General features: G+C 31.4%; 1 protein-coding gene across 1 annotated transcript in view; it reads left to right on the top strand.

Moving 5' to 3' along the window:
- tei (irregular chiasm C-roughest protein teiresias) overlaps window positions 1–18,427 on the top strand; it is a 578,605-nt gene that overhangs the window by 95,650 nt on the left and 464,528 nt on the right. Inside the window, exon 3 of the mRNA XM_072525284.1 lies at window positions 5,523–5,882. Coding sequence (XP_072381385.1) covers window positions 5,523–5,882 — 360 coding nt within the window. The remainder of the gene's footprint in view (window positions 1–5,522; window positions 5,883–18,427) is intronic.

Raw genomic sequence — 18,427 nt, 5'->3', positions numbered from 1 at the left:
TTTAAATAATAAAAAGTCTAAAAAATATCTTTTTTAAATAAGCCAACATGTATTTTTTACATACTCAACAAAATTATCTCACGACCACGTTATCGTTTATAATCTTATAACTAAAGCAGGTTGCAGACTTTAAATAACTGAAGTAAAGTAATTACTATTTAAATGGGAATAATCCACAATTAAAGGTTATTGACGTTTCAATTTCCACTTCGGAAATCGTTCTCAAAATACAAATACATTAAAATGCCACAAGAAAATAGCTTCAGAACTGAAGTAAACTTAATACGCAAATTAATTTTACTAATTCTTTAAATATATCATCATAACAAAATGACAATAAAACGAAGATTTAACTACAACCTGAATCAAATAAAAAAAAAACCTTTTTTTCATTTACACTAAAATTACATTGCATTACATTACTAAATTAAAAAAATTACGCTGCTTTTGTTTAACTAAACCATATAACATAATATTATATTAAAAAGATTAAAAATAGTCTCACAAAACACTCTCATAATGATTTTGTTTGTAAAATTTATATACTTAATAACGTAAAAAAGAGTAGTCAATAAAATTAACACTTACAGAACACCAACGACATTTAAAGAAAACATCTGACACCGCCCTGTCACAGGGCGATATCCTGGCTTTGAATAGGCGGGTCACCATTGGAAAAGAGATGGTTAGTGAACTCCCATTAAAAGAAAAAGCAACCTTTTGATTTCTCGAATAAATTAACGATAGGTTGACAAATCTTACCACATAAAATGCAGGTTCCATCACAACTAAAGAACACAAATATTGGTTATAAAATAATTAATAGAAGCCATTTTCGACAGACAGCTAAGAACTAACTGAAATTGGGCTTTGCTATTTCTTTTATAACTTTTTTCACGAGAAAGTAATTTTTTAGCTCTAACATTTTATTTAAAGTAAAGTTTCCACACCCAGAAATAGCTTATTGTGAAAAAGGTGAACTTTTAAATATGTATACACTTGACTTATTCAAAGCAATAAAAAATTGTTTCCTGATATGGGGTTATCGTGAAAATTCTGTTTCGGTAAAAGTTTTAGGAATAAAGAAAATAAAACGTTATATTATATAAAATAATTTTAATAGTGATAAACCGTAGAATATGTTTTCACCTCTCACTTGTATGGTATCGTAAACAAAATAAATCAATAATTTCTGAACAAAGTGGTTTTCGTCAACATAGACAACATGGCAACATTTCGTCAACTACCGGTAATCCACGTGGATTTGTATCTGAAGTAAATAAAATATTAACGAATTGACAAACAAGAATTTCAATGTATATCGACATTGCCAGTACATGATAAAGTAGGAATTAAGAGCCTCATCCATACGATTCAGCAGCTATATTCAAAACATATTTGTAGTTTCCTCTTAAACTAAATTGAGTATGCTCTAAAAAAAACATAGTTTTGTAGTATATGTATCATCATCATCATTCAACCTCTTCTGTCCACTGCTGGACATAAGTCTCTCCCATTTTTTGCCACTCTTCACGTTTCTGTGCTTCTTGTTGCCATTTCTTGGATATTCGTCTAATGTCGTCCATCCAGCGTGTTGATGGTCGTCCTCTGCTGCGTTTGTCTTCTCGTGGGCGGCAGTCAATTAGTTTCCTGGTCCATCTTGTGTCTTTCAGTCTTGCTATGTGACCTGCCCAATTCCATTTCAGCTTGGCTATACGTTCAACGACATCACTGATAAGTGGTATGTATATATAAGTATATGTATAATATCATAATAATGAAAATTTTGTTGGCAATATTTTCGACTTGTATGAAAGCTGTTGCCTGGCAATTTTTGCGAATTAAATTTTGACAGTTAAATCACGAGACGTCAGTCGAGAATACTGGAAATATTCTAAAAGAAACTTTAAACAAATTTTAAAACCAAAAATCGATATGTCATAAATAACCATAAATAAGCTATATTAAGCTTTTCCAATAAATTTAAAAATACAAATATTTTTAAGTAGTAATTGTTTAGCTTTCTTTACAAAAGGTTCCTTGCTTAGTCATAACTTGGTAATCTAATTGCTAGTGTAACTTTCTTTTCAGAAAGTTGCAAACTTATCCAATAATTATTTCATTTCTAATTAACAGTCTGTTTTTCACCTTCTTGCAAATGTGAAACGTTCTAAGTTATTAGATTTGTATAAACAAGGTTAGATAAAAAGTTTAGGACAAACCTAATAACAAAGAGCAAAAATATAAACCACATCGTTCATTTGGAAGAAGAGGGTTACATCTCAAAATGTTAAAGTTTTTTTTTATTGCATCAATAGCTTCCAAATAATGTCTTCTGCTATAGAAAAAATGGTTACATGTCTAAGTACGCTAGTTTCCGAGAGATGGCAGATGCAACTCTTTGTCGTTCCCTGAATTTAACGAGTTGACTATGAAAAATACAGTTATATTTCAGTATATACTTAACCTTTTTTTACTGAACGTCATTCATTTTAGAGAATACAGTTATATCTTTAAATATAATTGACAAAAGATAAGTTAATATAATTAAAAGGGTGATATTTGTGTTTGGACCCATTTTTCTTAAAGGTAATATTATTTTTATACATTTATTTTTGGTATATAGAGTTATAAGTAAAGATATACCCATTTTTCTTAAAAGTATAACGTTAAAAGTAAATTTTATGTTCTGATAGAAAGTTACTTTCTTAGTTGTAACTTTCTTTTAGATAATATATCATAACATAACATACAAGCAATGTAGTGTGCGTAAAAAGTAGTTTTGTGAAATATAACCTTATTGTTTAAAGATATTTTGTTATATTTGAATTACTTTTTTTTTGTATTGGTAAATTATTATAACTTATATATTATTATAACTTAATAACAGCCGTACGAATCGTATTTTTGAACCGAAAACAACAAAGTGGGTGATGGAACATTTTGTCAAGGAAAATTTAGAAAATTCTCCTGTTGTTAAGTTCTTATTTAGATCAAAAAAATACGGATTTTTTGTATAAAGATTATTATTTTAGATTTTATTAATAATAGAGACCCATCTGAAAAAATCTTCAGCAGCCCTATTGTGATAAATGATGACACATGTTTCAATGAAAATAATAATTTTTTGGGTAAGATAAAATACAAAGATACACTGCTTTAAAGTTACTAAAAATGTAAATATTATTATAAGTGGTATTATTCTTATTTTTAGAAACTCAACTATCTAAAAAACTATGCATCATCTAGCAGTAAGTCATCATCTAGCAGTAACACAACTTCGGATACAGACAACAGTTCACAACATTCTAAAACCGATCCTTATGGATCAGATGACAGCATGCAGATCCTCTTTTTAATCCACCTGTCATTAAAAGGCAAGTTAAATTAACAACAGGTAATGCAATTTAAAAAAGAAAAGTTAAACATCTTTCAAACAATGAAAAGGTGGGTAGGAAAAAACTTCGGCAGCCTGCAACGTGGCAACAGGCAGACTCAAAGAGATTGCGAAATGGCGGAGAAGCCTATTTATCTACCAGAATTGTTAAAAATGCACACGGCACAAAAACCAAATCCAAAATATAACAGCCAGCTAAAACCCTTTTACCACCCTGCGGAAATAAATGCAAGTTAAAGTGTTCCGAAAAATTAGACGAAGCACAGAGAAACAAAATATTTAAAAAATACTGCTCACCACTATTTTGCCCATAAAATCAATAACTCATAATTTTTTTGTCTCCGGGCATGCACAGAGTGAAGGGGATAGTGTCCACGCTATGATAGAAAAGCAGATAAAAAAATATAAAAAATCAAGTCCAATATACGTACCTGACCAATATGGGTGCATTATTCGGACAGCTAAAAAAACTGGAAGTCCATATATAAAGTACATGAAATGGGTTTTAATGACGTGTTTTATCTTAAAGCTTTGTGTGCAGACTTACACCTTACTATTCCCAAAAATTTTAAAATATCTGATGTGAGGATCTTGATGTTAGATCGCAACAATCCTACTATTCTTTATTACAAATCATCTTTTAATCAAGCAGAATGTGATCAAGTGGGAATTGTGCGTTCTAGGCGTGAAATTAATATCAATAATATTGCTTTAAAGAAAGCTTTTACAAAAAAGTGGGAATCACCGAAGCTAAGAAGTTTTTATAAGAATTTGTAAAGAAAAACAATCGTTATTATTGTTGCTTTATGTTTCATATTGTGTTGTGTAATGGATACGAATCAGTTACTTAGTTTTTTTATGTTTTATTAAATAGTTTTATTAAATAATATTGATCTAATGGTATTTTTAATAATACTTTACCAATACAATTTCTAAAATGTAACTTTATGAGCAAAATCAATTTCTTCAAAAGATAATATTTCTTTATTCAAGAGGGTTGTATCTAAGTTTTTTTTCTAAACCTGATATCTTATAAAAACAAAAATTTGTCAGATCAATTAAAAGATTAGAAATCTATTATACTCAATTATTAAATCCTATAATATCAATAAACACTGCACAATATAAATAAAATAAATTGATGAGAATTTTAAAACCTCTCTACTGAAAAAGTGAAAATTCTTAGATGTAACCCTCTTCTTCCAAATGAACGACATATAGGAAAAATAAAACGTAACGTAATGAAAGCTACAAAAGAAAATACAGAAGTGATATACTTAATACAACCAAAATATCAAAGCAATAAGATCAGAGCAAAATGTCAGAAATAAGAGCTTTGAGAATAGTTGTTGGGAAAACATTAAAAGATAGGATATTCAATAACCAAATAAGAGATATTTGCAAAGATGAAAAAATAGGAAAGCTATATGGTAGAGAGAAATAAAGTCTCTTTACTAGTAGTAGAGAGAATAGTATATATATATCTGGGTCGTTTCCATTTATTCTCCATTGTCTCCTTATTTGTAGTGCGAGATTTGTGTATTTCGCGATCTTTTCATTGTATTTAACACAGTAGAATATCTTTGTTAGCTATTGTCACCTCGATTAATAGTGTTTGTCTAGTTAGTCTGTTACCTAGTACGGGATCTGGTCTATTGTGTGTCACTGGTTGGTTGTGAGCACAGTGCAGTTCTAGCAGATCTGGTAGTTATCGTTTTTAAGGAGTGTGTTGATAATATGGGAGAAGGTTGGTTTAAAAAAGTCCCAGTTTGTTAGATATCTCTTGATGAAGGCATGATGTTCCTTATCTTTAGTTGTAGCAAATACCTGGCAGCCTCCAATAAGATGTTGGATGGTTTCTTTTACTTAAAAAAAACTTCTTAAAGTTTTTACAATTGGAATAGGTTGTGACTTGCGCCCTCACATAACGTTTGTCAGCAATTTGTTCTGTATTGGTTGTGGATTGAAAATATAACTATTTTAAATATATGTCCCCAAGATCTGTTTACATTAACAATGACATAAAATAAACATACCACTTACTTAGGCTTAAAATTTGATCTGTAACACATTTTTAATTTTATATGTGTATACAACTTGTATTAATAAAAAAAATTATTTTCAGATGCTCCCAAAAAGGCCTATTTGATGATTGACAACCGCATCCTAGATCCAGGCAATCCATTTATTCCCGTTAAAGAGAACTCCGACCTTACCGTCTCATGCGTAGTAGACGAAGGTAACCCCAAACCTCAACTATACTGGGAAATCACCCTAGGTTCGTCGGCCTTACTGGATATCCCAGAATTACCCCTGGAAGTGCTCAATTTAACAGAGACAATACGAGACCAAAAAGTGGGTGCCAGAACTGATGCCAGACTTGGAAGGGTCCTACGAGGACACCATAATGCCACTTTAACTTGTTATGTACGACATATTGCTTTGGACAAACCGCTTAATGCTTCAGTCCTCTTAAATGTTCAATGTAAGTACTTTTGTTTGTATTATTTATTTAAGTAATTCATTTTTTTATAAATCTCAAATTATTAGATTTATGTTGTTATGAATATGACATTAAAAATATTTATGACATATTTATATTTATTAATTTATTAAAAAAAAAATAACTGCTATAAAATGTCTGGAAGACACAATTGCAGCATAGACACAAATTCTCAAAAATAAAATTGATTACCGCTTAGTAAAATTTCAACAATGGGAAACTGATAGATATTATTAACATATAGATATTTTATGTTTACAAGTTAAAGTAAGAAGTTGCGGTAAAGTATCTAAAACAAGACATAAATGAATAAATAATAAAGAAAAATAATAAGAAGTATGTAGAGCATTTAATTTACAAAGTTATCTTCAGAGCTATGGTCCAAATTTAAAAAGCACCACTACGAAAGAGGGATCCCATTGTTAAAAAACTAAAAGAAAATTTCTTTAAAATAAAATAAAATATTCGAAAGTTTCCAAAAAAATATTAGAAAAACAGCAAAATAATTAAAAAAAAACACATTAAAAGTTATATTTATGATAGGCGTTGATTTAATTGTCTATGTCCGATTTATATGTAATGGTATACCGACAGTAGAAGAACAACTTTTCTGCAAACATAAAGAACTCAAAGCAACAGCACTTGATTCAAAACGATTTTGTTAATGAGGAAAACAGAGTAGAAGAATTGCGTTGGAATATCCACCAACTCAAATGTTAGGAATACTCTAAAGTGTACAAACACTTGTGACACAAAAATCTCCGCAATATGTCTGAACTCATTGTATAACTCACAGAAAATTTCTGTCTTTCAAAGAAATGGATCCTGGTCTTAATATTGTAGTGAATTATATAAAAATGAGACTACTAAAATCAAGAATCTTATGTACAGAACCTTCGACGTTGTAGGCTAGATGGTTATTGCGTAGACAATTTTTACAAGGTGTTCATGAGATAACATAAAAAATTTCCAATTTTCTATGTAAGGAAAATCGCCGGAAAGCCAAAGAGTTTTATGTGTTGAAATTAAGTTACTTATTCCAGGAGCAAATACACAGATGTTGAATGTCTGTGATAAAGTTTATGCGTTTTGTAGAAAATGGAAGCTATGGAGTAGAAATGTGGGTGTTTGAAAATATAAATCAGTATGTCAAAACATACAAAGAAGAAGAATAGTATATGAAAGTTATTTTTTTTTTTGACAATAGAAAGTCAGTTAGCTATGTTGGCATAGAATTTGCTGACGACAAATTGGTAGCAGGTTACAAGTGGGTTAGGGATCTACTTCGAACTACTCCTGAAGAAATCATAAGAAGAAATGTTTATAGACTATATTGCAAGCGGCGAAATCAAGAGATAATTTAATAGTAAAGACGTCTTTGCATTTTGGACGGGATTGGATGATGCCTTATCTCCACTGAAAACAAGAGCATAAATATAGATAAAGAATAAGAGTAATTATTTCAATTCGAAAATCCTTTGTTTGAAAAACTTTTATGCGAGACAAGCCCAAGAGAGTCACTAATTATTATTAAAGCTGCTTTTAATTTAGTACTGATATCTTCACTATTTGTTTTATTTAGCATTTGACAGTAGCTACCTTATAATACCTTAAATAGTATATTATCAATAGTAGGATTACCTACAGATCATTTTCAGGCGAGATAATATTGAGCATAGTTAAATATTTAAAAAGTTATTTTCCAGGTACTATTTTTACTTTGATGGTCCAGACTAAGATTCGGGATCTAATTCAGTATTGAAGGTGAAAGTTTACGAAACAAAGGGCATTAGAATTGGCGTCATTGTGGGTAATTCATGTTCGAATTCATTTTTTTTTTTTAATTTTTTTTTTGATGTTACTGCAGGTTTTACCAGAACGATTAAGGCACACTGCGGAGCATTTAAGGCATATTTTTCAGCAATCATACATACTTTCACAGTCTACCTTGCACCTGCAGAAAATTAATTTCCTAAATTCGGGGGCTACTGCAATTTTGAAAGTTTGGATTGGTATTAAAACTTTTCCATATTTTTTCACTCTCAATGAACAGTCTCAAAAAATACATTGGACTGCTCCCTTCCTAATGTCGTAGGCAAGACAATAATGTCAGTATCTCCTGCTACAATAGTCACAAACTCGTATGATTAAGATGCAGCAAGCGCAGAATGGACGATGACTATATTTGCATCTGATTCAGCTTGATGGACACTAAAACTTACATCTTTCATAAAGCAGTTTTGAGAAGGTCTATTAAGTTTGTTTAGTTTCTTCCCATTACTTAGTAATTTATCTTAGTATAATGTTGGTAAGGGGCTCTTATAAAATCTTATCTCTTTAGGTTGGTGTTTTTTCGTGCGACTCAAGAACACCCACGACTTTGTTCCTGCGACATCAATATTTTCGGTGTAGCCATCAAATATTATACTTGCAGATAGTCCATAGTATTCTAGTACATACCCAACGTACTTCTTAAGAATGCTGTTTAAAGACAAATTCCGATCCCAAACCACTTTATGTATTAAAAAATCACCATCGATAACAAAATAACTTCTGTGACTAGTATTAGAGGATCGTTCTACTGATGTAAAGACATTAAACAAAGATGACTTGGTACCTTTTCTCACGCCATCCTCAATGAATAATGCCAACGGAAAAGGTGCTAACTCAAAGGGTATGCCCAAGGTATGCAAGATATCGGTTGATATCGCCGTCTGTTTCTCTTGAAATGCACATCCGTTGGTATAAATGAAAGGATTAATAACGGCAGGAGATTTTTATATTTCAATGGTACTTGTCATAGCTGAAAAGGATAGATTTTTAGATTTTCGATGAAATGACACTGTCGAGATATGTAGCACAACTGAAATAATAGTAATAAGTAGAGGAAGAATAAACAGCTAAACCTCCTAAGACAAATAATAACAACTTTTCTACCTACTTAGGATTCTCAGAAATGTACACTGATTATAAATTTATTGTTGTAAAAACCTGCGATATTCTAGGTTTTGTGCTGAGGGAAAGAGTCGTCGATAATGAATTAATAATAATAAAGTAATGTTAAGAAAATTGTATGCATAAAAAAATATATAATAGAAAACCTAGCCTTATGGTTTGTTTTTATCGTATTCTTAAAAGTATTCAAGAACTCGGTCAATTTAGGAGCGCTCTAAAACTCAGAGATATTAATGAAATTAAACAAAATTGTAGTGGAAAACGTTCAGAAATGTCCAGTTATTTTTGTTTATAACTTTATTATTTTTAATATTACAATAAAACGTAATACAGTGTGAAAACCCTTTGAGCCCCCTTTTCAAGATGGCGGCTGGCGAACAAGGGTGGCGTATAAGTACAAACTTAAACTTAAGCTTGTATTGACCCCCTACATATTAAAAAAATAAAATTGCGTTCTCTGAAAAACACTACGTGTTCTAAGTGTAACTTTTGAATGGACTAATTAGTAATTATCTTTTTCTTTTTCATTTTAATGTGCTAGCACCCCTCACACAGAGTAATGGCGCCCCCTCGTGGAGCACGCCCCACCCACAGGTGGAGAAACTCTGTTAAAGTTGTTCATTCTGCCTTGTTTTCCGTTTTACGTTTTACTCTATTATTTAATTTAAATATTCAATCCAATTTTTTTTTACTATTTAAAGAATAAATGTTTTTAAAATTATATAAATAGTCCATGAGAACATTCAGAAAAAGGTAAATAAAACAAGGTGTTAGCAAATAAAGGTTTTTTAATATTTACAAAATAGTGGCCTTAAGTGTTTGTTTACAAAACATATTTTTGGTAAATTAAAATAGTTGTTTCGTAAGTCGGTTTAAACAGTTATAGTTGTCATGATCATAAAATGTTTTTTCGGAATAAAATAGAGTGCAATAAAAAATATTTTGTACTGATGCATTAAAAATCCAGTTTTACATTAAATATAGTTCAATACAATTTTGTTCTTGATTTAGCTATTAAGTTATAATAAACTGTAATTGTATTAAAAATGCATTGATTTTATGAAACTAGTTGTAGATAATAAATATTAAAATTATAGCTTTATTAAATCAATAACGTTTTTATACTGATATTTCCGATTATAGACTAAATGCATATTGGTTTCTTAGTTCTAAATGATATTTGTGTAGGCCGGTTTACTGATACTATATTGGAGGATTAGTATTGGTTCATTTAAGGGTTATCCCACATCAGATAAGGGATGTTTACTTCGAAGGGGTTTGTGATTAAATGGCAACGTCCACAACTTCCCGTTGACACAATAAACAAATATTTGCTACTTAGTTGGACGATTGAACACATTATCTTCGGCTACATGGAGATATCTACAAACTTCCCTATAGCTTCAAACTGTTATATAGTTTCATTCAAACAATTGAATATTATTTGTAATACAGTATATAGTATAAATTAATTTTGATCATTTAGAAATGTGTAGTAGTAATATGAATTGATGTGACTGGTTATACAAAAGAAAGAGCAAACAGAACCGGGGAGGCAAATCATGTCCTGATTAAAAATAGTGAAAGACGGTATAATATTAAGATCAAACGAACTTACCTGAAGTTAGATCTTGATTATATGAGGCCTCATCGAAATAAATTATTCACAACTTTAAAGCATAAACAAACACTTGAGCCTCTTACCTGTTTCGTCTCGAGGTCCACCAATATTCAGTCTTCGTTCTTTGTGCGATCGTTCACAGTCATTCATCATATCAAAATAGCACCGAGCTTGGAAAGTGATACCTAAGCAGAAATTTCAGATAATGAGAACATGAAAGTTTTTTAAGTGTTGGTTCAAATTGTTGTCTCACAGAGGAGAATCAGGATAAAATATACAAGTACATAAAGATAGGTGGTAATAAATGTTATCGCATGTAAAAATAAAGAATTATTGGTAGGAGTACCAAATAAGCTTGCCTACTATAGGTGTTTGTGCTGACATCGGACCGAAATATTCACAATTAATAATTTTCCGTGATGACGAATATTAACAATATTTGAATGCTTAATATTTTTTTAAATTTTTTCTTCTTTCACTGTGGAAATTATCCAAGTAATATTTGTTTGTATAGCATGTGTACTGCCTAAATATAATGTATGTAGTTCTATTCTGCGTTATCAATACGTGCGTTAAGCGTTTGTCATGTGAATCTTTTTTTTTTGTATTTTATGAAGTGTAGTGATTGGATTAAAATGTTCGAAACATACCTAGGTCCTAGAAAGTTGACAGAACTGCCTTTCAGCCTCAGGTATGCAGGATTCCTCCAGCATGGTCACGATGATATCCCAGATCACACGCAAGGGTTGTTCGGACACCATCGTGGTTAAGAGAGAGACTTACCTGCTGAAAATAATACACCCTCCTCAACCTTGAATTACCGGCCAGACTGCCCTGATTTTGACGCAATATCGGCACAACATTCACGCAATCTCTCATTTACGCATAAATTCCACAAATTCTCGCACTTTATCACTACGACTAAACCCTTCTTTCTCTCTCTCTCTCTGTGCCTTTCTATTCGTGTTCAATGTCGCAACCTCTTATTTTGCCTTATCTTCTTACTTGCTCCTGGGCATACTGCAGCCCTTCGTGTCGCCTTTTTTTGTTTCTTTTTCCTTACCTTTCTATTTACATATCTCTAAACTTCTTTTCACCGATCTGATGACCCAATCATCTCCTCCACAAGTTCCGGGATTGATTGCACCCTACTACCTAACTCTCTCCCAAGCAGGCTCCTCTCGGCAATCTATCTATAGCATGCCAATATAGTGTGGGAGACAGTCTACGATATTTCACAGTACAAAGCATTTGGTATTTTCTGCATTTCTAAATCTGTAAAGGTATGCCCTGAAACAAAAATGCAATGAGCGACTTGTCCACTGCACCACTCTCCTCATTTCTTCCCATTTCTCTTACCACACCGTAGTGGACCTTTTCCTTTCTTCTCTTTTTAAATGTTTTGTAGCTTCTACTTCTTCTTTGGCTTTTCCCATTATGAGTTCGCCATTTTCGTCCTCCACAGCAGTCTATTTTCCCAGTCACCTTCTCTGAGATCTCTATCTATGATAGCATTTCCTATGTATGTTTTTCATGTTGTAACAGGTTTTCCTCTTCGTTTTCTTTCCAGCGGGTCCCAGTTCAATATTTTTTTCGGCCATCTGTGCTCTGGCATTCTTTGTACATGTCCATACCAGTGGCGGCTTTTGGGGGTAGGCAGGATAGGCCGGGCCTACCCAATAATTTTAAGAGCTTTAAAATTGAAAAACATATATTTAAAAATTATGTTAAATGCATGTAAATAACTTTTAAATGTACTAAATCACTCAATACATTAGCGTCCGTTAAAACAACTAAGTTATTATATTACCACAGAAAGCATCGAATCGTATTCAGGCATTTTAAATATCATTAATAGGCCCGATAGGAACTGGCCGACCTAGCTCACATAAGATCCCCGTACAAAATCGTTTAAAGTTAAGCAGCTTGCCGGACAACGATTTATATTGTCGTGTTTATGCTTGCTGTTTAGGCACCAGACGATCGGGCCTACGATGACCATCGTTGTCACTTGTAACGTAATTATCGAATTGTAATATAAATTTTCTTTTAAATTATAATAAAAAATATGTAACATAATCTATAATTGTAACATATTTTTAAACAAACAACAAAATTGCAAACAAGTGCACGGTTGCCCAAATAAATTTAAAAAAATTCGTAAAATTCGAAGAAAAAAAATCACACTTGCGTGATTTCTATATCGCCTGGTTTGATTGTATGCAACTTATATATAATGTGAGATTGTTTTATAACTGATACATAAAAATGAGTTTTTATGATGCTTTACCAAGTTGCAGTAATAGTAATGTTGTTAGTGAGTGTTTGGACATGGACATTGTTGTTTCACTATTGGAATCGCCATTATCTAGAAGAACTGAAATTGATAGAAAAAAATTATTATGAATGAAAGGGCTACTCCAACATTGCGCATTGACCAAAAAGATGGGAAAAAGGTGCGTACTTTTAATTGCTCTTGGTATGATGTCTACAAATGGTTGTCTGGAAGTATTACGAAAAACAGACTATATTGTTGGCCGTGTTTGTTATTTTCTAATAAGAAATGTGTATAGAATTGTGAAGGATACTTTGATTTAAAAAATATGTCTGCCTCCTTAAAAAAACATTCCAGTTGCAAGGAACATTTAAGTAATTTCCTGTCCTTTAAGGATGTACAGAAGAGCACGTTTTCTGTTCGCGATTTGCTAGATGAAAAATCAAAAATCGCAAAAATTAGATACAACGCAGAAGTTAAAATGAACAGAGAAATCATTAAAAAATTAGTTAGGGGGGGGGGTCATGACTCCGTGACCCCTCCCTCTGGATCCGTCACTGATTACACATAGCTATGTAATTTGCTGGCTTGGCCTACCCAAAATTTTACCACACCAGCCGCCACTGGTCCATACCACTGCAGGGTTCTGTTTTTTAACTTTTTTTGTAATTGAGTATTCTATTTGCATATTGTTCTATATTTCCAACGTTCTTATTCTATCCACTCTGGTAATTTGTAGACATCTTCTCAAAAAGTCTAGTTCAAGTGTTCTTATTTTATTTCGTATTTATGTTGTCATTAGCTAATTTTCCGCTACATATAGAGCAGTATCTATTACTATGCTGGGAAGGATCTTTTTAGGTTAGAGTGTTATTCCATATCACTTCTTGGAGTGTTTTCGTACCTTCTTTCCCCTTGTTTTCTCTTTATTGGAGTATTAGGTCTTACACATATTTATCTTGAGTCCCCATATTCATATTCCTATTTTTCCTTTAATTACCTTATCATAAAATATACTCTAACTACTATCTTTATTTGCACCTCTGTTTTTCATATAGTCCTATATAGCCTTTGTGTTATATTCACCCATTTCTTTCTAACGTACATTTTTCCCATTGCTTCCCATAGTTGTTTCCTGGGCACGCTATCATATGCTTTTTCAACGTCTATAAAGGCCATATGTGTTTCAATATTTTTCTCTTTGTTATTTTTTATCATCTGTCTGAGAATAAATTATTATCTAGACACGATCTGGCTTTCTGGTCCATAATGGTCCATGTGTTGATCTATTTTTTCTTTTATTGCTGTGGAAAAGATAATTGGTATTGAAGAAATTACACTGATCCTTCTATTCGCTGTGAGCCGATGAGTAGAGGGGATATGACAGTTTTCACCAGCGCTGTTAGTGGCAGTTTTCTGCATTTAACTTGTAAATTTTCAATTAATGGCGAATATGGATTTTTCAAAATAAAAAGATATAGCAGCTGTTGTATTGATACATGTAAAAATACTGGGTATAACAGTGATTGTAAATTTTATTCATTTCCTGTTGCCAAGCATAAAACAGTTCAAAGAGAAAAGTGGATTATTGCTATCAATAAGAAAAAGTAAGTAAATAACCTATAATACAAACAACATAATATTTCTATGGTGTAAAATAAAAAAAAAATTGATTTTGTAGCGAGGATGGATCATTATGGACTCCAAAAAGTCATCATTTAATTTGCAGTGATCATTTTCTTGGAGGAAGAAAATCTGATGCAGAAATGAGCCCTAGTTATGTAGCTGAGGCCTGGATGCAGCTATTATATTTCGAAACATTGCGTACATGCCCAGCATCAACTAAATCTTTCCCCTTTTTTGGTGTAACTGGTTGATATGGGATATCATGTGATATAGACTTAAATCCAGTGTAATGTTTAATATCCATTTTGATAAAATTCAAACAAATTGATATCTAAGTACTAAGGCCTACGCACACAAAAAATAACGCTGAGCAAAAACAGTAAACAGAATGAAAAATGAAAACAAGAGGTGTAAACTGGATTTTGACAGATCCGATATCCGATGACACGAAATACGAAATTTTTTGTACGAATATATTTGATTGTCGTATCCGACATTTTTTGACATAATATATGTCATAATATATGTATCATGTGTCAGATTATTGGATGGATTAATATTTATTTCAATTAATTGTCAATAAATGTTAGCTGTTTTGTTTGATAATATAATATATATTATATTGAGCTACGTTCTCGTCGTTTTTGCCTCACATAGTGTAAAAGACCCAAAAGCAACACTTTATGTATTGCATTTATATAATAATTAGGTCTTTGTTCCATTTTAAATATATTTCAAATAGTAAACATAAACACTCCACAAAAGTAAGTAAGGTAAGGTAACCTTTAACCTTTAAATATTTTCACATAAACTTCGTCTTTTTCTCAATGGCCTCTTGCGTAAGTAGTCATCCAGTCGCAGGAACTTATATCTTACATATTATAATTATAATGAATAAAATAAAAAAGCGTAATTACTTTTATTATTCATTCTGTGTATTCGTTCAGTAATCATTTTACAATAATATTTCAGTTCATAATATGTGTATTTTGAGATAAATATCTATTTTTCTCGTTTTGTCATATTTCACTTACACCGGTTTTACAAGAAAAGTACAAGTTTCAAACCGCGAGAGAGCGCTACCGGCGAAACTCACAGCGAATAGTTATTTGGTGACATTTTGTCACCTTTTTCAAAAATAGATGACATATATAATAGATTCCACTCCTCTGGAATCTTCCCTCCTGCTTCGATTTTCTCTTGTTATGTCTTCATTTTTTTTTCTCGTATACTTTTCCTCTTTCCTTTACTATCACATACATCGAAATACACCCCGTGATAACTCCCAGCGGCTCTGCAAAGACTGTTGTGTATGCAAATGCCACTCTCAACAGACTCTTACTAGCTGCTCGGATGAGCTGCAAACTGTACGTTTTTGTCATATGAACCTACCCTTACTTTACTTGGTTACACTGATTTTACAGATAGTGCGATTAAGAATGAGCTTTAATATCGTTAATTGGAAGAATGGATAAAAAGAAGAATTTTATTAGCTGGCAACTGAAACGCGCGTGGCCATCACAACCGATCAAAAAAAGAAGAACACTTGACCTAAATCAAATGTCAGTCAAAATTTGGGTAATGTAAAAAATAGTTATTTTTGTTAAATGTTTATATTTTTGTGAAATTAATCTCCATATTGTTCATCTCTTCACTATGGATATATCTGAATCTACAGAATTAAATTTAAGTAAAAATAATACAACAAAATTTTCTCAAGAAAGAAATAGATTTCAATATTCAAATGAAAGTATTACAGACGAAAATTGTAGTTGTTGTGGGTTTAAAACAAGACCTTTATCATTGGAAGATATTAAATATCAACATAGTATAGTTAAATTGAAAAATGGTTACAGTGTCTACAATTATAAGAATAACAAAGAAGACACTCGGGCAATAAATAAGTCCCTCGATAACATGAGCAAAATAAAAAGTGTTACAAACGTACACGAGCTTAATGGAGTTAAAAAATTTCACAATGAATTTAATAAAAATGAAATACTGTATAAACCCATACAGAAATTAAGTGAAGATCTTAAATTTAGACATAAATCACACTCAAATACTTCAGCTTGTAATAAGAATATCAGTTCTTTTCCATCCAAATCAACTGGTACTGTACAGTGTAATAGTAGTTTTAAATGTACTCCAGCCATCAAACCTTCAAATACAACTAATTGTGACTATCACCAAAAAACTAATTCTTTTAAAGATTTGGATGATGTTGTTCATAAGGCTTGTGATAAACCCTCATACACAAAAACGTTTTTTAATGATCCATGTATACAGGAGAAACTTTTTCAAGAAAATCTTCGAGCTAAGTATCTACTAAGTAAATACTTTAACGAAGATGATGCCGATTTGTATCCTGAACCTCTTTTAAATAACGAGATAGAAACTGAAGCTTTGACCTTGATAAGAAATGTGTCTGAGATGCTTAATGAATATAAACATTTTACCAGCTCCACTGAACTCTTTCTTGGTAAACCGAAAAATTGTGTAACAAATAACAGTAAATTTAATTGTTTTCGTAATCCTTTTGGTTACAAAAATACTTACAAAGTAAATAAGACTTCCTCAAAGAACAAAATTAAAAACCGAGAAGCTTTGCCAAAAGTTAGTTTTCATAGTTCTTGTGATGGATATCACTTTATTGACACCAGATCTTTGTATGACGATAATCTACTTTTGTATAAAAATGATAGCAGGAATTTGGAGAAAAATATATCGGCAGAAGAATTTCAACATTTAATGCAAGAACGACATATGAAGAAAAGGTGCAGTTGTACATCTGCAGAAAGCAATTCAAATACTCTTCGGCATTCGGATATCACACTAGGTAGTGGTGATCAACAAGATACTAATTTCGATGAATATGAATATAAAAAATGGTTAAAATATAACAACTGGATCCAATACACCGATATGACTTTTACAGAGTCGAAAACCTCATGTTCTAATGAGATTGTCGACATTTCCCCATCTCAACGGTTTCTAGATGACTCTCTATACTTACATTCAAATAAAATATGGCCGCAAAAACGTAAAAATCGGTCTTTCTGTAACTTATATTCATTTCAATTTAATCAATTCATTCTTTATGAACATGTCGTTATATTTAATTTTGTTCACTATATTCTACATTTGTATTATATTAAAAGGGGGCGAAAGTTAACTCTTTATGATAGATTATTGCAAATTCTTTTTTTCATAATGTGTTTTTATGTTGTGGTTCTCATAGATCACATCGGTATTGGAAATTCAATTTCGAATATTAAATTTTTTAATAAAATTAAATAAAATAAATTTGTTTGACAATTCTTATTTTTTATTTCAAAATAATTCTAATATTTAAACGAAAATTACTATTTTTATTGGAAATAAGTCACAATTTAAGGTTAAAATAATTTTATTGACGTTTCAATTTCCACTTCTAAAATCGTTCTTTTAAACCATAGCTTATTTTTTCTTCTTTAGGTGCCGTTTCTAATGAAGGTTGGCAGTGGCTTCTGTAAATTCGTTTCTAACCTCTACTTGTCTTATTATTCGTTCTGTGCAGCTGACGGGAGGGGATATATGTCACGTTTAAAGCGCTCATATTGGCCAAATTTGTCATCACCGTAAGGTCCACTTGCCATTATGCTAATTTCAGTACTAAAAATATTATTTACTAGTGGATTTAATATGAAAAATGTGGGTTTGTGTTTGCAACTATCTTAACTTTACTGAGCATGTGGGCATAAGCTCTACCAATTTTGCATTGATAACCTAACAGTGAAGTTTGTTTTATGATTAGAGTAAACAAAACACACCGTTAAATAATGATGGCAAAAAATTATTAAAATTATGTGCAGTAGCTTTAATTGTAATAATGATGCTTAGGAAAAAAATTGTACACTTTTTAAAAAACCGTTTAGGCAAAGGAATATTAAATATGTTGGAATGAAGAATTATTAGTAGAAGAACCTTTGGCATATAAAAACTTTTTACAAATAAATAATAATTTGTTTAACAAATTGTTACTACCAGTTGAGAAAAATCCCACTTTTA

The sequence above is a fragment of the Diabrotica undecimpunctata genome, chromosome 1, assembly GCF_040954645.1.
Source record: "Diabrotica undecimpunctata isolate CICGRU chromosome 1, icDiaUnde3, whole genome shotgun sequence".
Lineage (NCBI taxonomy): Eukaryota > Metazoa > Arthropoda > Insecta > Coleoptera > Chrysomelidae > Diabrotica > Diabrotica undecimpunctata.
This window is presented reverse-complemented; position numbering and strand designations above follow the sequence as displayed.